Raw genomic sequence first — 22008 nt, forward strand, 5'->3', positions numbered from 1 at the left:
TGGCATCTTAAACACCAAATTATTTTATTTTGGGTGAGGGTCCCTTGATTCCACAAGCCCCTCCAGCATTATAAAAACCAGGACATCCTCCTCTCCATCAAGAAGCTTCTGGCACATTTGAGCTCACCACACACACCGGCATCATAGAATCGTAGAGTTGGAAGGGACCCCGAGGGCCATCTACTCCAACCCCCTGTAAGGCAGGAATATGCAGCTGGCCCATGTGGGGATTGAACTGGCAACCTTGGCCTTATCAGCACCAGGTTCTCACCAACAGAGCTGTCTTTCTCTCCTGTCCTGGGCTACCTCTTGCAGTGAAGGGGCAAGCCAGAAATCGTGAAAAAAAAACACCAAATCTGGCTGCCCTGGGAGGGGCCCCTCATCCTTCTTCCTGGGGCTGCTGTCGAGAATTGAAGGGGCGACCTTCTGCAATGGAAAGCTGGCATCTGTGTGGCCCTTGTGGGAATAGGATGCTGGGCCCTTTGGCCTCTTCCAGCAGCTCTGCTCCCTCTTCTGTAGGGGGCCTGGGCTAGCTCAGTCAGTAGAGCAGGAGACTCTTAAATCTCAGGGTCAGGTTCGAGCCCCACGTTGGGCAAAAGATTCCCGCGTTGCAGGGGGTTGGGCTAGATGACCCTCAGGGGTCCCTTCCATTCTATGATTTCTCAGGCTTTGGGGAGGGGGCTTTGCTTCATCTCTCTTCTCTCCTCCCTGTGCCTTGAGCCCAAATGATTGTTTCTGCTCCTTTCTCTCCCCATGCCTTTCTCTGGCTTAAAAATAGCAGGACCAAATTAACTGCACTCAGGCAGGAGTTCACAGGGTGGTGCAGGGGCAGCTCTGTGTGCATAGAGAATGCAGTGAAAGCACTGCGTCACAGGGGGCTGGGCTGGATGGCCTTTGGAGGCCCTTCCAACTCTACAGTGCTGTTTCTGTGGAATTGCAGGTTCCAGGAGTGAATTAGGTACATCTCACCAGGGGGACGTGGAGGCCCTTGCCCCATATGTACCAGCCCAGGAGGCGCTGCGCCCCACACCAGCCCCCCCCCCCCGCCAACATCCAGCAGCCAAGACTGGTGGGATGGGGGACGAGGGACAGGGCCCCCGCCTCCTTTTTTTAACCCAGAGAATGTTCAGCGTCCCACTGGCTCTGGTCGTACTTATTTCAGGGCAACTGTAAACTCGAAACACATTTAGCAAAGTTTACTATCTGGGAAGGGAAGGCATGGGCCGCATGTCTGAGCCTGCGGGGTGCGCAGGGGTGCAGAGCGGCATGAGAGCCCCACACCATATCCAGCCCAGGGCCCTGTCCTCACACCGCAACGAACCTTGGGATCCCGGTAGACTGCCTGTGGGCCTGGAGGTTCCATAAGAAGAGCCTGGCTGTGGGATCAGACCAAAGAGGCACAGTAGCCTGTTCTCTGCAGTGGCCAGATACATCTAAGCACCTAGGAATTGAGAGACTGCCTCTGGAGCTGGAGGTTCCATAGAAGAGAATATGGTCGAGGGGAGCCCATCTGGTAAGCCTCCGATTTTCAAAGAATAAGCCCCCCAGCAGGACCTAAGTTCCAGGCACTGCCCAGTAGTTGTTTCCCGTTGTCTAGTATTCAATGGTAGACTGTACCTGGGCTTGGAGGCTCTACTATCCCATCCTGGTCTCATTCAGAAGCATTTGCTGTCTCCGAGAGGGGAGGGCAAGTGCAGCCATCACTTAGCCGCAGGTTCCAAGCTGGTCCCACCTGCGGTTTTGGCACCGCACAGAGTGGAGGGCAAGGGGCAAGTCAGGGGGTTGTAGTTGCAGGGGGGAATTGCAGCCCTGGAGTCAAGAAGGGCTTTGAGCGGGACATGTCTCCCTGGAGTACAAGCGGAAGGTCTCGGGTTCGATTCCTGACATCTCCCTTGCCTGAAAGCCTGGACAGCTGCTGCTGCTGGCCTCTGCAGACAATATGGAGCCCAACTCTGCACTCAGCTTCGTGTTAAGACCATGAGGACCAGAATCTTTATTTCCAAAGGCAAGCTTGGTGGACGAGCTCACCTGGCTTTGCACGCAGGTCCCGGGGGTTGAATGTTGCTCCTCTGAAACCCCCGGAGAGATCCCGAGCAAGCGGGGAGGGGAGGGGAGCGGGGGCCTGATCCTCAGTGGAGCAGCCAATGCATGTGCCCCACGGCAGTCGCATTCCTGCGCCGTGTTTCCCCAGGAGGTGGTGACATGCTTGTCCCAAGGACCTTGTCGCTCCTGGAGGTTTAATCTGCAAAGGGAGGGGGGCAGCGATGGGGGTGGCCAGGCGACCTTGGCTGGGGCGACTTTTTTCCACAGAAGGTGCACAGCATCACCCTATAGGGCTAACAGCCAGAGAGAGCCCCCCACAAGGCTGGGTTAGCCCACCTCCCAGGGGAAGCCGATGGGGCAAAGATGCAGGGAGGGCGTTTGCCCCCCCCCCCCGGTTGGTCTCTACTTTTGAGATTATGGGATGTCTGCAAATCAGCCCTTTAAGTCAGAACCCTCAGAACTGGAATCTTAGTAGACCTTTGGGAATAAATACAAGTTTGTCTTCAAAACAGGGAGGACTAGAATCTTGCTTTGCCCCAAAGTAAATGTTCAGAGAACCATAGAATGGTAGAGTTGGAAGGGATCCCAAGGGTCATCTAGTCCAACCCCCTGCAATGCAGGAACCATTTGCCCAATGTGGGGCTCGAACCTGCAACCCTGAGATTAAGTCTCCTGCTCGACTGACTGAGCTATCATAGCCAAGTGGCAGATTGTTGGCTGGTCCTTTTGAGCCATCTCTGCTGGCCGGTGTAAGCAATATGGAATGAGAGGCAGTGGCTGAGTAGTGGTTAGAGCTCTGGGCTGGGACCTGGGATAGACCTGGGTTCGAATCCCAACTCAGTCATGAAGCCCCACCTTGGGGGCCAGTCACTGGCTCCCAGCTTCACCTACCTCATAGGAAAATGAAAAAATTCCTTCAGTAGCACCTTAAAGACCAACTAAGTTTTTATTTTGGTATGAGCTTTCGTGTGCATGCACACTTCTTCTACCTCATAGGGTTGTTGTGGGGACAAAACAGGAGGAAAAAGCCTGAGCCACATGGTCTGAGTCACATTGCTTTAATTAAAAACAGGAATTTGGGAGGGAGCCGCTGTATCAGGACAGTGAACAGCTTAGCACTCGCCGCAGTCATCGCCGCTGCTTGCCTGAGGTCGGCCATGGGCAAGAATCCTGCTCTGCCCACTGACCACCCTCCCCCATTTCTCCCACACTCAACTTGCACCCCACATATCAAACCCCTCTAGCCACCAGAGACCCTCCTTCCCTTTCCTCGTCTTGGGGGTCCCCTTACTTTTTCCTCCTTGCCGGCTCCGCAGAACAACCACCCTCCAAGGATGGTGTCCAGCCAGCTTTTGGCTGGTTCGCACCCGCAACCAGCACAGCAATGTGTGGGAAGCCCCCCCCCCCCTGACCCCAAACCCCCTCGCCCCCCCGACCACTGGCTGTCCAACCCCACCGGGAGGATGCCAAGTCAGGCTGCCTGGACCACAGCTGCCCCCCCTCTTTCTGTATCACTTGCTTATTATCCTCATAGATTTCTAGAGTTGGAAGGGACCCCGAGAGTCATCCAGCCCAACCCCCTGCAATGCAGGAATATCCCACCCAACATGAGGTTCGAACCCGCAACCCAATCTGCCGTCTCCGCTGCCTCAGGCCTCATCCTGCCCTCGCTTGCCACCTGCTTGCTCCTAGGCTGCTCCTTACAAGACACCAGGATCCTGCCTGGATTTCCAACCCAGGCACAGAGCCCCCACCACCACCACCACCACCTGGCCCCAACCCCACTTAGGGGGCAGAGCAGGATCTGGCCAGCAGCCTGCGAGTGACACGGCAGGGAGTGTAAGTGGGCTCAGGGAAAGTGGGGGGGGGGGTCTGCTACAGGCAGTGCAGCATGCTCAGGGCATAGCTGAGGCGCTCTCGCAAGGGGACCGTCCAACCTCGCAGGGCCAGCGTCTCCAGCGGGAAGGTCCTGCTCTGGCGCTGCCGGTCCACGAAAGTCAGGAGGTAACCCCCAGCTGACGTGGGGCTCAGCACGAGCTTGGTGCGGTCGTGGTAGAAGTTGACCTGGGAAGGGGGGGCAGAAAGGGGAGGAAGTGAGGGGTGTGTGTGGAAAACAACTTGGTGGAGAAGGAAAACCGGAATATGGAGACCCCCTCCTCACCACCCCACCCCACCCAGGTGACCCTTACCTGCAGGGTCCCGTCACTGAAGAGCATCAAAAGTGCCTCCTGGGACTTTGCAAAGTGTAGGAGGCAGAGGTTGTCCAGCGATGTGGTGGGACTTGCTTGCTGGTGACCCCCCTGGGGAAGGAGGAGAGGAAATTGTAGAATGGTAGAGATGGAAGGACTCCTGAGGGTCATGTAGTCCTACCCCCTGCCAGGCAGAAATCTTTTGCCCAAGGTGAGGCTTGAACTCACAACCCTGAAATTATGGGTCCCTTCCAGCTCTACAATTCTGCAGGAATTTATTTAATAATAATAATAATAATTTTTATTTATACCCCGCCCTTCCCAGTCAAGACCGGGCTCGGGGCGACTAACAACAAATAATATCAACACAAATATAAAAGAAACAATTCAGTTAAAACACAGATTAATACAATGTTAAAATTCAATTTTAAAATTAAAAATCTACGAATAAGATAAAACCATTATGAAATAAAACCTTAGGGGAGGGTAACCGTGGGGTCAGACTGCGCCAGTCCGAAGGCCAAACGGAACAGCTCTGTCTTGCAGGGCCCTAGTCTCCTGGGACAGAGCGTTCCACCAGGTCGGGGCCAGTACTGAGAAGGCCCTGGTCCTGGTCGAGGCCAGCCTAGCCACCTTGTGACTCGGGATCTCCAATATGTTATTATTTGTGGACCTTAATGCCCTCTGTGGCTCATACCAGGAGAGGCGGGATTTTATTCATATTGGATAAAAATTTTAAAGAACTGGGGTTCAGAGGGGGCACAAGCTCTCGTCTCCAGGCGGCCCCCCCCCCCGGTTGCTCGCCTCCCATCCTGCTCTGCTCACCTCCAGGAGTCGCTGCTGCATGTAGCGGCTGAAAAAGTGGAGAACCCCCATTTTCATGGCCAGCGAAGGCGGCACGTCTCTCCGCGGGAAGGATGAGGCCTCATGGAGCTCAGGGCAGTAGCAGACGCGCCTGGGACAGGGTGGGTGCAGGGAGGAGAGATTTTAAAGAAACCAGCAGGCAGCTCAAACCCAGCTTCTTTTCCTCTGCCCTCCTCAGCCCCTTCTGCGCTCACAAAGAGAGCAGGAAACAGTGTGGGGTGGGCAGTACTCACTGGCGTTGCGGGCAAAGAGCGATGTGGGTCCCATCGGCCAAGAGCACTCCGGTGGAGCCGCCCGAGAGCAGGTAGCTAAAGCCGTACTTGTTGGAATAGTCGACCCACTTGGTGACCATCTGGATGGGTCCAGTCCTTAGGGGCTCCTCAGGATCCTCTTCCGCTGCGGGGAGAAGGCAGGAAGGAAACGTTCAGTCAGATTTTATCCTTCCTCAGGTTTTATCCCCCTCCCTGCATTTTCTAAAATCGGGTCTGTACTTTATAGTCTATTTGCCAGTTGTCTTTGTCAAATAGAGAGAGATTTTACTTTCTTGGGCTCCTTGATCACTGCAGATGGTGACAGCAGTCACGAAATTAAAAGACGCCTGCTTCTTGGGAGAAAAGCAATGACAAACCTAGACAGTATCTTAAAAAGCAGAGACATCACCTTGCCGACAAAGGTCCGTATAGTTAAAGCTATGGTTTTCCCAGTAGTGATGTATGGAAGTGAGAGCTGGACCATAAAGAAGGCTGATCGCCGAAGAATTGATGCTTTTGAATTATGGTGCTGGAGGAGACTCTTGAGAGTCCCATGGACTGCAAGAAGATCAAACCTATCAATTCTGAAGGAAATCAGCCCTGAGTGTTCACTGGAAGGACAGATCCTGAAGCTGAGGCTCCAATACTTTGGCCACCTCATGAGAAGAGAAGAATCCTTGGAAAAGACCCTGATGTTGGGAAAGATTGAGGGCACTAGGAGAAGGGGACGACAGAGGATGAGATGGTTGGACAGTGTTCTCGAAGCTACGGACATGAGTTTGACCAAACTGCGGGAGGCAGTGCAAGACAGGAGTGCCTGGCGTGCTCTGGTCCATGGGTCACGAAGAGTCGGACATGACTAAACGACTAAACAACAACAACTTTATAGTCTCTTAGGGGTGCAGCAAAAAAAACAAAACCCTGCTAGCCTATTTGCAAAGCTGAGCAGGGTCTGCTGTGTTTACAAATTGGGTGGGGGGAATGCAAGTTGAGATTCTTGCCTTGCAGGGGGTTTGACTAGATGACCCTTGGGGGACACTTCTGATTCTACGATTCCGTTTTATTTATTCATTAGATTCCCATCCTGTCCTTCACCCAAAGATTGCAGGGTGGTTCAAAATGCAAAACGAGAACAGAAAATGTGCAAATAAATTAAAACAAATCAATAGCACCCCTTTTGCAAACACATTTAATAGAAACCTTTGGCTGATTGACATCCTATGGCCTTTTAAATCTGTTGTTCAAGGAGGAAATATTTATTTCATGTGCTTATTGTGTTATGTATTCTGTGGTTATTGCATTGTAATTCAACATAGCAAAGCACCCTGAGATCTGCAGATGAAGGGCAGGATACAAATTTAAATAACCACAATTCTGCTGCACTGCTGCTGCTGCTTCTGATCTGAATCCAATAATGGCAGAGTCGGAAGGGACCCCGAGGGACATCCAGCTCAACCCCCTGCAATGCAGGAATCTTTCGCCCAACGTGGGGCTCAAACCCATGACCCCGAGATTAAGAGTCTCCTGCTCTACCAACCGAGCTCTCCCAGGTCAGAATAATAAGGGGCTCCTTTACTGACACTCCCCCCCCCCAAAAAAAATAATCTGGAAGAAATGAAGTCTGAAGATGGGATCCTCAACCTTCCTTTCCAATAGGTCCAGGTTCTCACTCCTCCAAGGTGCTGCACAGACATTTCCAGGCTGTGATGACATGAGGGTGACCCCAAAGGTGGCCATTTAAGTCCGGCAGAGACGGGGGTGGGAAGTCAGAATGCAGCCGGTTCCTGGGCCTGGGCATGCAAAAGATAGGGAGCCCCCCCCCCCCGAAGCCTCACCCAGGGGGATGGTCTTCAGACAGGTCCGCAGAACTTCATCCACTTTCGCTATCATGCTCCTCTCGGCATCCGCTGGAGGAGAGACAGAGATGGAGTAAGAAGCAGCGAGTGCTGGGAACCGTGCTGGGGGGGGGCAGCAGGGGGCAGACCCTCCACTTGCACCGCTGCCCCCCACAGGCTTCCCAAACCCTGCTGGTTCCTGGCCCCCCATTTCCTGAGCGCTTTGATGCATCCAATGGCCCAGAACCTTGCTTCCTACATGGGGCAGCCAAGATGGGAAGCTGCTGCTGCAGCCTTGTCCTGAGCCAGCCCAGAACAGCAGAGGAATCCTAGAATCATAGAATTGTAGTGCGAAGGGACCACAAGGGTCATCTAGTCCAACCCCCTGCAATGCAGGAATTTTTCCCCAAGGTGGGGCATGAGTTTGGGGCTGCCTTTGTCACTGACCCCCACAAGCCTCCCACGGCCACCCCTTTCTTCCCGGCTCACACCTCCCTCTGGCTCCGTAGCCCAATTTTTCTGCATCTTTCGGCTCTGATAACCCCTGGAACCACAGAATGGTAGAACTGGAAGGGGACTCCAGGGGTCATCCAGCCCAACCCCCTGCAATGCAGAAACAGAGGGAAGCCTCCTGTCTTCCTATCTGTTTGGGTCTCTGGCAAGCGGCCCTATAGGCCGGAAAAAGGAGCTTCCTCACTGCTGCTCCGCCCAGTCCTTGTATTATTTGGGGTCACGAGATCCACCAGACTCTCAGCCGCCAAGCACCCCAGTTCTTGGCCTCTGTGGCGCCACTCACCCTCCTCCCGGCTGACGTTCAAGGAGCCCCTCATGAGCAAGCAGACAGGGGCTGTGTCCTCCGTGGCATTCTGGTTCTCCTCTTCCACTTCCTTTCAGAGGACAAGAAGAAATAATAACAATAACAACAACAACAATAATAATAATTTTATTTATACCCCGCCCTTCCCAGTCAAGACCGGGCTCAGGGCGGCTAACAACAAGAATATCAAAGCAAGCATAGAAGAAACAATTCAATTAAAATGCAAATTAAATACAATGTTAAAATTCAATTTTAAAATTAGGAATCTACAAGTGCAACCTCATTTAAATATCTGTAGGATTTATCCTTAGGGGAGGGTAACACCGGGGTCAGACTGAGTCAGTCCAAAGGCCAAACAGAACAGCTCCGTCTTGCAAGCCCTACGAAAAGATGACAACTCCCGCTGGGCCCTAGTCTCCTGAGAGAGAGCATTCCACCAGGTCGGGGCTAGTACTGAGAAGGCCCTGGTCCTGGTCGAGGCCAGTCTAACCACCTTGTGACTTGGGATCTCCAGTATGTTATTATTTGTGGACCTTAATGTCCTCTGCGGGGCATACCGGGAGAGGCGGTCCCGTAGGTGCGAGGGTCCTAAGCCGCATTAGGCTTTAAAGGTCAAAACCAGCACCTTAAACCTGACCCTGTACTCCACCGGGAGCCAGTGCAGCTGGTAAGAAAGAAGCAGCCCGTAAAGCCCACAAAACGGTGGACTGGGACGCCCCACTCCAGACCCCACTGAGGATCTTCTACATAGGGGGGGGGAGAGGGGGGGCACTCCCCTACGAACTTCATATATTGTTTGTGCCTGGACATCACTTGGCGCCATTTTGAATCACCAAATTTGTATCTGCGGAGTGTTTGTGTCCATCTCATCCATAGTCCACCTTTCCTCAAGGAATCATAGTAGAGTTGGAAGGGGGCCCCCAGGGGCCATCTAGTCCAACCCCCTGCAATGAAGGAATATGGGGGGATTGCACCTGCAGCCTTGGAGTTATCTGCCCCATGCCCCAAACAATGGAGCTATAATCTCATTATGTTCCATCTCTGGTTTTTCAGATCAAATGATTTATGGATGCTGCCTTTGTTCTGCTTCCCCCCCGGGGGGGGGCATGTTCTCGCTCACCTTGGCAGCTGTAGCTGCTCTCCCCTTACTGCCGAAGGAAAGACAGAGGCAGGGCAACCTGGGCTTGCCTCCAGCCAGTCATGTAAATCCAGTGAGATTCTAGCCAGGGACTTCCTGGCTCAGTCTCACAAATCAATCCACCAATTGATCAATCTCTGTGATATGGGCAGTTCCCGCACACAAGGACGCCAAGAAGATCCATTTGGGGGCACTCACTCAGGGCGCCCTATTACCCAAGACTACCAAAGTCCATGGGGTCACGAAGAGTCGGACACGACTAAACGACAACAACCAAAGTCCAACCCTGATTGATTGACACACATGGAGCCATTTCTTACCAGGCTGGGGGTCTTGGCAGGTGTCCCATGGGGCGGCATTCCTTCCGCTTCCTGGGGTGGGGGGCTCACTGGAGGAGAGGCAGAAGAGGGACCCCATTACATTCGCAGCCTTTGGGGGGGCCGCACTCCCTGATGGCTCAGCCATCCAGGGGAAAGAGGATGGGGTCATGGGTGGGAGCCGGACCCTTCCCTCTGCCCAGTAATGCCAATTTAAAACCGAAATAGATTTTGCATTTCGATTTGCTTCATATTTGGGGCACACACGTCCCTGCCCTTTTGCATGGCACCTGACTCTCCCCTTACTTGGGACTGAAGGATTAATTGAGGAAAGCAAGGTTGCCTCTGAGCCTGTGGAGAGTGCTGTTCATACAGTGTGTCGCTAAACTGTGGAACTTGCTGCCACAGGAGACAGCCATGGCTCTTCTGAGAGAACCTCCAGGTCTAGAGGCAGTCTATCATGAATCCTAGATTTTTAGAGAATTTGGCCACTGTGGGGACAGGAATCTGGACTAGAGGGGCCCCCCTTGGGCCTGATCCAGCGGTTATCCTGTTACATTGCCTCTTACCCAGGGCTCCATTGAAAAGCGAGGTTGCCTCTGAGTACTGTACGTGGAGAGCGCTGTCCCCTCTCTGCTAGACTGTGGAGGGTGGTCTCCCATTTGGGGGAGAGTCCCTGATGGCCACTTCACACACACACACCCCCGCAAGCGAAGGCTCACCCGTCCGAGTCTCCTGGCACAGGGAGCCACGCAGGAAAACCTTCGCCGCTTTCTGGAAGAACTTCCTCAGCGGGTTGGGAAGCACGAAGAGCGGGGCAGAATGACAGGCGCGGGAAGGCAGCTGGGTCGGGGTGAAGCCCTGGCGAGAGAGGAAGAGCATGGTGAGTCCCTTCACGCTCCCAAGCCGTGCTTGCAAAACGGGGAAGCCGCAGAATGCGAGAGAACATCCTGGTTGCTCAAGGCAAAGGGAGGAGGAGGTGTTGGAAGCTGAAGAAGTAACAGGTCTTAGTGAGCGGGGAGAGTCTGTGGCAGAGAGAAGTCCAGACTCAGAGGCAGGAGCTGAAGCAGGAGAGGAAGGAGGCCAAGAGGCAGAGAGGGGAAGAGCCATGGGGGTCTCCCCCTCCTGCTGTGAGAAGCTCCCCTCCCCGCTGGTCTCCCAGAACCAGGAGAGGCATGAAAAGGGTGGAGGAGAGGTTGGCTTAGTCTCTGATTGCTTGGGAAAGACCCTGGAGAGGAGGGGACGAAGACGGCTGTGAGGAGCCAGGGAGCTTCCATCTCAGCAACTGACTTCCATGCAGTGGGACCACCAGGAAGGAGCTGTTCTACTCACTAGGCCAAGTCTGTGCAGATGGTGGTTTTGCTAGCAAACAGTTCACTCTAACTTGGAACTGCAGTATGGGGGTAGAGCCTAAGACTCTGCTAGTCAGTGTCTGGGTAGTCTCCCCGGGTGCAAGCTAGTTTCCAACGGCCTCATGAGAACTGGGATCTTAGCTCATGTTCATCTGCTCAGCCTGCTGGGAGAGATCCCAAGTCAGAGATCCTGCAGAGCCACCGCTGCAGCGTCTGGGAGCTGCTTTGTCCCTGGGCACCTACCTGGGTGAAAAACTCGTGGGCGAGGGTTTCTTCCAGGGTAGGCCGTGCTTCAGGGTCGGGGGCCAGCAGCTTCCCAATGAGGTCCCTGGCGCTGGGTGAGAGGCGGCTGGGGGTGGGGTAGCGCCCTTCCCGGATGCAGCGGTACATCTCCTGCTTGTGGGTGATCTCAAAGGGGGAGCAGCCAGTGAGAGCCGTGTACCTGGTGCGGGCAAGGAAAAAGAAGCAGTGGGTCGGCCAGAGAGCCAAGGAGGGGACCCCATAGATCCTTTATTTCATTTTGTACATAAAACATAGAGAATGACTGGCAAAAAAAAGCAAAAACAGACCTAGAGGCATGTAGGATAACTCAGTTGGTAGAGCAGGAGACTTAATCCCAGGGTTGTGGGTTCGAGCCCCACCTTGAGCGAAAGATTCCTGCATTGTAGAGGGTTGGACTAGATGGCCCTGGGAGGTACCTTCCAAGTCTGCAATTCTGCAATTCTATTATTCCTTTCCACCAGAGTTACTTACATGATGCAGCCAAGGGCCCAGACATCCGACTTGAACGAGTGCCCCTTTTTGGCAATGACTTCGGGAGCCAGGTAATTGGGGGTCCCACAGACCACTCTGTGGGGAGAGGAAAGGCCTTTTAGGGAGGGGGGGGGAAGCAACAGCAACACAGATCAAGCCAGGCTTCCCTTCTGCATGCAGAACAGGTGCTGTAGAGCTGCAAATCCAGCAAGATGCTAGTCCTCATCGTTCTGAATTAAACAGGAATAGAGGAAGTTTCCTTATACAGAGTCCAGCCTTTGCTCCATCTATCCCAGCACTGACCGGCAGCAACGACTCTCCAGGGTTTCAGACTCAGCCATCTCTCTCAGTCAGTCCTGCCATGGACCCTGCCACCTTCTGCATACCTGGCAACTGTTCTGCCCCTGGGCTGCAACCTTCTTCTACCAGCAAGAAGGTGGGAGATTTGAACCCACAACCAGATGAAAAACCAGATCAGATTTGCTGCAGACCCCTTCTCCTCCGTGGAGGTCTGGGCAGGGCGTGCTCTGGAGAGTTGATGGATCTTGGTGGATATACAGTGGTACCTCGGTTTACGAACTTAATCCGTTCTGGAAGTTCGTTCTTAAACCAAAACCGTTCTTAAAACGAAGCGCACTTTCCCTAACGAGGCCTCCCACTACCGATGCCCTTCTACCGTCTGGATTCTGTTCTTAGGCTGAGGTAAAGTTCACAAAATGGGACACTACTTCCGGTTTTGCAGAGTTCGTAAATCGAATCGTTCGTAAACAGGACTGTTCTTAAACCGAGGTACCACTGTATAAGGAAGCTTGCTTTCCTCCACATCCTGGGAGAAATTAGGGATCCTTCTGTGCCCCATCAGAAACAGAGGCTGCAGAATCACTCAGGAGTAATCCCATTTGCAACAAGGGCTTTCCCTTCCGAGGAAACATAGAAAAGTGTAAGACTAGGACGTGGGAGAGGCCAGTGTTCACCTCTTGCCCCCTCAGGCAGGAATCTCACTGGGTGAGCTTGGGGAGCAGTTGCTGCCCCTCAGTCTGGCTTACCCAGTAGTCATTGTGGGGCTCAAGCGGGGAGGGAGGGGGGAGAACCAGTCATAGGGCCCCCTGAAGTGGGGTGCAAATGCATCAAAGGAATGAATAACCAAATATTGCAACTCCAAGCCTTTAATGTCTGCCTTTACCCCCACCAGGAAATCCAAGGTCCCCCTTCTCTGCCCAGCCACCCCATAATACTCACCCTCTCCTCCGGTTGGCCTGCTCCTCACGAGTCGCCAGCCCCAGGTCCCCAATCTTCACCTGCATGGTCTTCGTGATGAAGAAGTTACCTGAGCACATGAAGAGTTCAGAGGGATAGAGTCCCGTCCTTTCCCACACTAAATGCCGGACAGGTGTTCCCAGAAAAGAGTCGGGGGGGGGGGTCCAGGGAGATCCGGGTTCAGATCTCCCCACTCAGCCATGAAACTCCCTGTAGGCCAGTCACAGTCTCTCAGCTTGGCCTGCCTCGCAGGGCTCTTGTGAGGACAAACTGGACCAAGGTTTGTGCACTCCTTTCAGAAAAGAAGGAATAGAATGAAGAATAAACTTGGAGGCTGTACTGGGAAACAACTGGGGTGGTCAGTGGGTGCCTTTTTTTTTTTTACCTTTGAGGTTTTAGCATGTTTTTATATCTGCTGGAAGCTTCCCAGAGTGGCTGGGGCAACCCGGTCAGATGGGTGGGGTACAAATAATAACATTACTGTATGGAGAGTTCCGTTGGCAAGAGCTTGGTGCTGACAATACCAAGGATACAGGTTCAACCCCTGTCAGGGACAGCTGAATATTTCTGCATTGCAGTGGGTTGGGCTAGATGACCCTCAGGGTCCCTTCCAACTCTACAAATCTATAATTCTATGATTGGAAAAGGGAGGTGTGTGTTACAATAAGTTCACTTTTTCAAAGAATGGGTTTCCTTGTGCAAGAATGGCCCATGACCTCAATTTTCTGGCATGGGACCGAATCCTACCCCAAAATAGTGACAGTCTGGTCTGGAGGCCCTGCAGACCTCTGCAGAAGCAAACCAGGATGGGTGCTGTGGTCTGCTAGGAAAGGTCTTCATCTCGCCTCCCACCTTTCCCTTGTTAAATTTGCAAATAAAAATAAATTTTGCAAAAGCACGACTTCTTGATAAGCAGGCTGTCTGGAAGACCTCGGTCTCTTTGCAAATGCACGATGCCGGCTGGAGGATCAGTATACGGAGACACTTGTGCATGTGTGTGAGAGAGATCCTTGCTCTGCCCTTGCAGGCTAAATCAGATCAGCGTTCGCACTCAGAGCCTCCCACCCCTGGTAATAGTGCCATGAGGTCACCCTGCAGGCATTCACTCTGCCCCCACCAGAGTTGTCCTGGGCTGCTGTGTATATTTTTAACCCCCTCTCCAAAGCCCAGGAGGGTCCCAGGACAGAGAGCAAATTGGGGGCACTGGGTGATTAACTCTTCCTGCACTGCAGTACCAATAATGGCATCCCATCCCTTGGGCTGGTGGGTGTGAGAGCAAATCGGCTCTTCTGCTGCAGAAATAAGGAGCGGATCTTTCCAGGCGATGAAGGCAGAGAAAGGACCCTTCACACCTTGCATGCATTTCTCAGCTTTCACATTCCAAAAACAAGAGGTGTTAAAAAGTTGCAACATGATTTGAAAGCTGTTTTGCTTCAGTTAATATAGTTTAATTTCGCCTGGTAAGTGAAATGTGCATAAAAATGCATAGAAATGCGGTGATTAAAAAAGACTGCCAACTACTTGCAGTTATATTATAGATCAGGGGTCAGCAAACTTTTTCAGCAGGGGGCCGGTCCACTGTCCCTCAGACCTTGTAGGGGGCCGGACTATATTTTGAAAAAAAATATGAACGAATTCCTATGCCCCACAAATAGCCCAGAGATGCATTTTAAATAAAAGGACACATTCTACTCATGTAAAAACATGCTAATTCCTGGACTGTCCGCGGGCCGGATTTAGAAGGCGATTGGGCCACATCCGGCCCCCCGGGCCTTAGTTTGGGGACCCCTGTTATAGATTATTATAGATTGTTCTTGTTATTTATTACCTAGCATTTTCAGAAGGCGAAATTAAAATTCTTTGGTTTTTCCAAAAGCTATTTAGGTGCACCTTCATCAAACATAGACTTGCCAAGCTAAATGTTGTCCCATCACAAAATGTTTTTCCCAGCAGAATTCCTCAGGCCCCAAAGCCTATTTCTAAGACCCATCACTGAACACATTTGCAAAACTTTAGTTTTGCCCTCTAAAATGACACGCCCTGTCATGAACCTTAAAAATCTACAGACGGTACACTGGGGGTGGGGGGTGGGGTTGTTGCTCTGAGCCATTGGGGCAGAACTGGTGTCTTGTAGTGGTGTGGAGCATGGGCTATGAGGCTGGTGGTACGACTCCTCCCCTAGCACCCCATACAGGTCCCATGGATGTGACCGCAGCACACCCAGAAATGGTTCATTGGAGGCCCCTTCCCCCAGCCGCCAGACACCTACTCAGCTTGAGGTCCCGGTGAATGATGCCTTGATGGTGTAGGTACTGCAGGCCAGCGATGACTTGCTTGAGGTAGAAGCGGACCTCAGGCTCCGTCAGCGTCTTGCGGGCTTTCAGGATGTGGGCCAGGGACTGGAGAGAGAGAGAATATCAGGGTTTTAGCAGCCTCACTCCAAATCTGTTGAATTGCCTGCCCTTTTGTGCAATGTGAAAGAGGGTGAACTGAGACTGCAGAAAAGGATGGGGCTCCTGTACCTTTAGTCATGAGCTACCTGGTGAAATTCCTTACTCAAGGGGCAGAAGCTCTGTTTGGTTTTGCACCGGGGAGGGCATGGGGTGGGCAGCCGGGGACAATATTGGTGCCAGACTCTCCCCATTCTGTTGGGGAGAGAGTGGCTTTAGCCAGGCCGGCAAAGAATTGTAGAAGTGTAGAGTTGGAAGGGACGCCAAAGGTCGTTTAGTCCAACCCGCTGCAAGGCAGCAATGCAACTGCAAGGAGATGGAAGGCGGGTCAACACAGCAAAGAAAGCTTCACCCTGCAATCTCTCGTTTTCTCACCTTCCGGCTGCAGTACTCCAGGACCATGTAGATGTTCTCCTGGTCAGCAAAATGCCGGTGGAAGCCGACAACATTCCTGTGCTTGAGCTGGCTGTGCAGCTCGATCTCGCGCTCGACCTGCAGGGGGTGGGGGGAGAAAACCACGAGGTTCCTGCTGAAGCGCCAACAGAGACACCCCCCACCTTGCGCCAGCAGAGAGGAGAGGAGTCACGGGTGCAGGTGCTGGAGTCAGCGAGAAACTCAGCAATATCCACAGTACTGTATATGTATTTATGACATCCAAGGACAAAGGAGAGCAAAGCGAATGGAGAATCTGCAACGAGAAAGGAAGGCGACGGCCTCTGCCTCTGCTAGAGACTCTTGCCCCCCCCCCCCATTTTCACGGTCTCTCCGCTTTCCAGAATCTTAGACTGGAAGCTCTTTGGGGCAGGATCCCTTTGGAGCCTCTGCGACAGACGAGGGCTGCCTCTTAGCTCACATCCTATGTGACTGGGTGCTTTTTGCAATATTCCCTGCCCCAAGGAGCTTCCAGGATCCCAGGATGGCAAGGGTGCAGTGTGGGGGACTGGGGGGTCGTGGCCCTGGGCGCACAATTTTGAGGGGTGTAAAACAGGCGCTGGCATCCAGTCCTTCCCTGTCTGCCAATGTGCCCGGAGCCCAGCCTGGCCCAGCTGCCATGTCCCCAGGCCCCTTGCAGAATGGCCACCTGGCCCGCACTTGCTCCTTGGATGGTGAGGACAGAGGGAGGCAGACAAGGGGCAGCCTCAGCATGGCCTGGTGCAACACTCCTCTCCACGGGCATGATTGGGGGGGGGATTTGCCTGCCATGGGCCACGTCAGCTGGCCGGACTCCCCCCTGTGCAGGTGGGCAGTGCCCCGGACACCAGCAATGCACACTAAGTTGCTGGCTGGGTAAAATGTCATGGGAAAGTGGAGGCAGGAAGCTGCTCTGGGATCAGGAGGGGCAGGGTCATGGCACATCCATCACAGATGCATTTGCTTCACAGATAATAATTAATAAGAATTTTATTACTTATACCCCACCCATCAGGCTCGGTTTTCTCAGATTTGAGAAAAGCCCTGCAGCAGGTGGATCAGGCCCTTTGAAGCTAGCATCCTGCCCTCACAGGAGCCAACCAGACACCCCAAAGGGAAACTCGCCAGCAGGACCTGAGAGCAGCAGCCTTCTCCCACTCCAGCGTTCTAAGATAGGCTGGCTCTGTCCATGGAGGCTCCATTGAGGAATCATAAGAAACTAAAAAGAGCTCGACTTTAGCCTGGATCAGACTCAAAGGGGGCCCGGCCCATCTATTTCAGTCTTCTCTTCTCATAGTGGCCAAATACCCCTAAGAACCAAACAATTGAGATAGACTGCCTCTGGACCTGGAAGTTCCATCAGAGTGTAAGAAGAGCCGGCTGGATCAGGTCAATGGCCCATTTTGCCCAGCATCCTGTCCTCAGAGTGGCCAACCATTATGAGAAACCCACAAATAGGATCCGAGCACGAGAGCAACTTTCCCCTCCAGCAGTTTCCAACAACTGGGATGCGGAAGCCTCTGACTGTCAAGACAGAGCATAGCCATTGTGGCTGGTAGCCATCCAAAGCCGCCTCTCCTCCTTGAATTTGTCCGATCCTCATTTCAAAGCCATCCAAGCTGGTGGCCGTCAGTGTCTCCTGTGGGAGGGAGTTCCAGAGTTTAACTCTGTGCTGCCTTCTTTAATCTCCTGGAATTTCAGCTTTGCCCACGAGTTCCAGTGTCAGGAGAGGAAGAAAAGCTTCCTTCTGCCCACTTTCTTCCACTTTGCATGATTTTAAGCCTTGTTTAAGTGCTCGAGTGCAGAGGAATGCCACCCTTTGGGTGGGAATAAAGGGGTCAGGAAAAGTGTGTGTCCCCCAATATTGAGAAAGGAGAGGAAGGGCCTTCCTTAAAGTATTTTTATCCTACTCTCCAGCTAAAAAAAAAAAAGAGGCTTGCAATTCGGAAGACATAGCATGAAAGGAAAAATGGTGGGGAGGGAGGAGGGCAAATGAAGGAACCCGTTTTTAGCAGCAAATTTTAAAAAGGGAGGTGGGGTGCTTACTGGCATTGGAGAGGGAAGGAGAGCCCTCCTCCAACACAGGGGCACCCAGCTAAAGATGGCACCAACTATAAATAATCATTTGTATCATGATGCTCAGCCCACTGGCTCCCCCACTCCCCCACCCCATGATCACATCTGGGCTCACCTTCCCTCGGTTGTCCAGCCTGGAGACCTGGGACTGAGGCACGACCTTCACGGCATAGACCTTGTTGGTGGAGGTGTCTGTGAACTTGTAGCATCTCCCAAAGGCGCCCTGAGGGGAAACAGTTGAAAAGGGTGGTGGGTGGGGGTCAGCCAGGGACCGGGGCAGGTGTGGGACTCCATTTGTTGCAGGGAGCATGGGGGGGGGCTGTGTGTCCCCTAAAGCACACACACACACACAGGCTTGATTAGTTGTGAATCCTGTATTGCAGGGGGTTGGACTAGATGACCCTCGGGATCCCTCCTAACTCTACAATTCTATGATTCATTTCCTGGCTCCAAAGCCAGGTTTGTGCTGCTGCTTCCCTCTGGTCACAGGCTTGTCCTGCCTCAGATGGATGGCCTCTGAGGTCACCAAATTCCGAGGCCATCAATTCAGACCCATAGTGTGAGGTCCACCTCCGAGGGCCTTCTGGCGGTTGCCTCCCTGCGAGAAGTGAGGTTACAGGGAACCAGGCAGAGGGCCTTCTTGGTAGTGGCACCTGCCTTGTGAAATGCCCTTCTATCAGATGTCAAGGAAATAAAGAACTGTCTGACATTGGAAGACATCTGAAGGTTTAGGGAAGTTTCTAATGTTTGATGTTTTATCGTGTTTTTAATATTCTGTTGGGAGCCACCCAGAGTGGCTGGGGAGGCCCAGCCAGATGGACGGGGTATAAGTAATAAATTTATTATTATTATTATTATTATTTATTTTTATTTTTATTTTTATTTCCAACCCCCTTCCACGCAAGGCAGGAATATCAACTCAAGCATCCAGGCCACCCAACCTCTGCTTAAAAACCTTCCAGGAAGGAGAGTCCTCCACCTTCTTCAGAGGTCGTCCTGTCTAACAATCCTTACCGGTAGAAAACCAGTTCGCTCCATCTTCCATGAGGCAGATATCTCCTCTCAGCCTCCTCTTCTCCAGGCTAAACACCCCCACCTCCCGTGGAACAAGTGCGCCAGAGGAATGGCCGCAGCATACCTGCTCGGCATGCAGATTAGGAGACCCAGGGTTCAAGCCCCGCTGGCGTCTCCAGGTAAGGATTCACCCCGGATCAAGGGGAATCTCCTGCTCAAAAACAAAAGCAGACTGCTTCTCCTGCTCCCCATTGGCTAGTGCCTGGAGTGGGCGGGGCTTTCTCCCCCACCTGTAGCTAGCCCGGCATGTCCGACCCCATCCGGGAGAAAGCGGAGCAGATCCAGAGTGAGAAAGGGGCGGGTGGGAAATCCCCCAATCCGGATGTCTCTGGGCTCAAGCTGAGAAAAGGGCTCAGACGAGCAGGGCTCCTGAGTCTTGGGGGCGTGGGTGGGTGTTGTGACTTGATGGGGGGAGTCCCGGCTCCCCAAATGCAAAACATCGACCCACTCCGAATTAAGCACGTGTAGACATTGCACTCCTCATCATGTATTTGCAAAACAAAGCTGGATGATGAAGGATTCTGTGGGACCCCGAATATTGCCTGCTGCTTTGGGAGAGAAACCGATCTGATCCTGACAGCAGAATTGCCTTGTTGTGGATTTGGGGGGGTCATAGTTTCCTTTTGTGCCTTTGACCCCCATCCCACAGTTCCCCAAATAGCCCGTCCCGGGCTTGGAGGTCCGGAAAGACCAAGAGAGCCGCCTCGTCGCGGCTCTACCCAGAACTCCGGGCACTGCAAAGACAGGCGCGCAATGTCTAATGTGTTGCAAAAGGGGCAACTCCGTTAGTAAAAAATGGTTCCTGAAATCCTTCGGCTTGGGGAGACCAGTGGAAGAAGAAAGACGCAGGAACCCAAAATGTGAACCTAGACAATGCACAGTTTAAGAAAAACTAGGTTTTGCAGATTTAGATGCGTGAATTGAAAATGCGCACGCACGCGTGTGTGGAGTGTGAAATGGACCCCATGTTTCGTTCCAGGGGGCCAGAGGAAAGAAAACAGGCTGGGTGGATAAGATCTAGGACCCGGACGCCTGGGTCCTGTGCTCAATCCTGGGAGGGAAAAGGGCCACCTGATTCTCCACAAGAGTTCTTCTTGCGTGATCTCTTCACCTGGTGACTCAGTTTCCCCCAAGGGGGAGGCGTCATTCTTGCAAATCCCCCCCCAAAAGAGAGCAAACTTTCTTGCTGCCGCCACCCCACACCGCTTTGAAAGTGGGGGTCTCTGTCTGCGCCTGTTCCAACAGGCCCATTTCCACCCGACGCATCCCTGCGAACGAGCTAAGAGGGCAGAAAATCCCGCAAACGTCATCTAAAAATGCCAAAAAATTAGAGTTGCAATTCATAACCGAGGTTGCAAAATCCCCAAGCCAAGCGAAAAGGAAAGGAAATTGCAAAAATAACCATAGAATTAGTTTACCTTCCCCAAAAGCTGCCCTCTCTTGTAAAGCGTCCCCGTGCTCGGATCCTCTATGAAATATTTGAGGCTCTCGCCTTCTGCCCTCCTCCAGGCGGGGTGCTCCATCCTCCCCATCGGGTGCCCCCCACCCACCCACCCTCCCTCTTTTTTGCAAACTCCTCCGGCTGCTCCTTAGAGTCTCTGGCTAGGAGGGAGCCGGTGCCAGGTCCTCTTATAAGGCGGGGTTGGGGGTGGAGAGAAAGGGGGCCGGCCAGTGGGGCCTCCCCTGCCCAGGCAGCCTCCTCTGCCCATTGGAGGGCCGGGGATGCGCGATCCGGAGCAGAAGCGGCGTAGCACCCGGACAAGACGCCGGCCGGGAGGAGTGCGGAGAAATGGCAAACTGGAGCGAAAGGGACCGGTTTAAAGAGCTGCGCTCGGTTCTTCGGCGGACTTCCAGCATCCGGATTAGGTCCAAGGGGTGTGGGCCCACCTGCTCCAGCACCCTGGAAGTCCAGAGACAGGCGAGGTCCAGGTAGGTGCCCCCCACCCGTGGGCAGTGGAACCCCAAAGTCTCCCAGGCGACATCCCAGCAGGGTAGAGGTTCCGCCAGTGCTGAGTTGAAGGGTTTGTCTGTCCAGAGGTGGGCGGGGGTGAGCGTTTCGCCTCATGGGCTGGGTGGGACTTCTCTCCCCATAACCAGTCGGGGGGTCGGGTAGTGGGTGGGGATGCTGATGGACCCACATGGTGCCTGTAGCTGGCTGAGGCCGATGCGGCACCTGCGCCCCCTTCTGGACAGAGGTATTAGTCATTCCTTCGTTACCCTTACAGTATTGATTTATTGGAGGCCGTCAGAGAGATGCTTCTAAGATAAACAATTCTACAAAGGGATAGTAAACGAACACGTAATTTAGGAGGGCTGTGTTTCTATTTTGGGAGCCTTTGCAGGTCGTTGTTTGAAACGTAAGATTTTAAAAGTCCCACCCAATTGCGTAAAATTGTTCTCCTGTCCTGAGTCTTTCATCATGCAAATTTTGTGGGTTAACCTTTCCCCATTTGCAAGGTCTCCTAAGCAAAATAGAAAAAAATTCCTTCAGTAGCACCTTAAAGACCAACTAAGTTTTTATTTTGGTATGAGCTTTCATGTGCATGCACACTTCTTCAGATACACTAGAAACAGAAGTGTCAGACCCTTATATATATACAGAGGGTGGTGGGGGTGGGTGGGAATGGGTGATGGGCTGATGGGAGTGGTAAACCTGAGATGGCTGTTAACGACTGCTGATTAACGATTGCTGATTTATCCTTTGGCGTAGGGTTTGGCCTGTTTGTCCAATATAGAGAGCTCTATAGAGAGCTCTCTATATTGGACAAACAGGCCAAACACTACGCCAAAGGATAAATGGACATAAATCTGACATCAGGAACCATAAGACAGAGAAACCAGTAGGAGAACACTTCAATCTCCCAGGACATTCTATACAAGATCTCAAAGCAGCTGTTTTATTACAGAGAAATTTCAGGAACAGACTGGAAAGAGAAGTTTCTGAATTGGAACTCATTACCAAGCTTAAAACCATGGAGCCACCTGGGATGAATAGAGACATCGGATTCTTATCTCATTATGCATGATCAAGCTTTCTTTAGCGCTCCAGCCCTTGCTCCCCCCCCCAGGACTAATTGCAGTAACTCAGACCAACACGGCTACCTACCTGTAACAAGGTCTCCTAAGTTCTTTTTACCTGGTGAGATTTATTTTATTGAGATTTTCCCACAATACAATAAAG

The 22008-nt window shown here is 52.7% G+C and overlaps 1 protein-coding gene across 1 annotated transcript; it reads right to left on the reverse strand.

Moving 5' to 3' along the window:
- Nucleotides 1–3475: 3475 nt before the first annotated feature.
- Nucleotides 3476–20362, reverse strand: LOC118087075 (serine/threonine-protein kinase PLK2). Its single transcript, XM_035119378.2, has 15 exons — nucleotides 20246–20362; nucleotides 17869–17976; nucleotides 15642–15758; nucleotides 15086–15215; nucleotides 12799–12886; nucleotides 11560–11655; nucleotides 11050–11248; nucleotides 10177–10315; nucleotides 9458–9525; nucleotides 7979–8069; nucleotides 7183–7254; nucleotides 5330–5492; nucleotides 5058–5187; nucleotides 4233–4343; nucleotides 3476–4107 (listed from the first exon to the last, which is right to left on the reverse strand). Exons 1-15 carry the CDS (start codon nucleotides 20357–20359, stop codon nucleotides 3919–3921), a joined length of 1815 nt encoding a protein of 604 aa, XP_034975269.2. The 5' UTR covers nucleotides 20360–20362; the 3' UTR covers nucleotides 3476–3918.
- Between the last annotated feature and the right edge of the window lie 1646 nt (nucleotides 20363–22008).

Source organism: Zootoca vivipara, chromosome 6 (assembly GCF_963506605.1).
Source record: "Zootoca vivipara chromosome 6, rZooViv1.1, whole genome shotgun sequence".
In the NCBI taxonomy this organism is placed as follows: Eukaryota; Metazoa; Chordata; class Lepidosauria; order Squamata; family Lacertidae; genus Zootoca; species Zootoca vivipara.

Bases quoted from the DNA above. Each gene is read 5' to 3' on its own strand.
- LOC118087075 (XM_035119378.2), bottom strand. From the start codon at position 20,359: ATGGGGAGGATGGAGCACCCCGCCTGGAGGAGGGCAGAAGGCGAGAGC. The intron at 15,759-17,868 runs GTGAGCCCAGAT...CACCCCCTGCAG, and splicing joins GGCTGGACAACCGAGGGAAG to GTCGAGCGCGAGATCGAGCT. The intron at 4,344-5,057 runs GTGAGCAGAGCA...CTCCTTCCCCAG, and splicing joins TGCAGCAGCGACTCCTGGAG to GGGGGTCACCAGCAAGCAAG.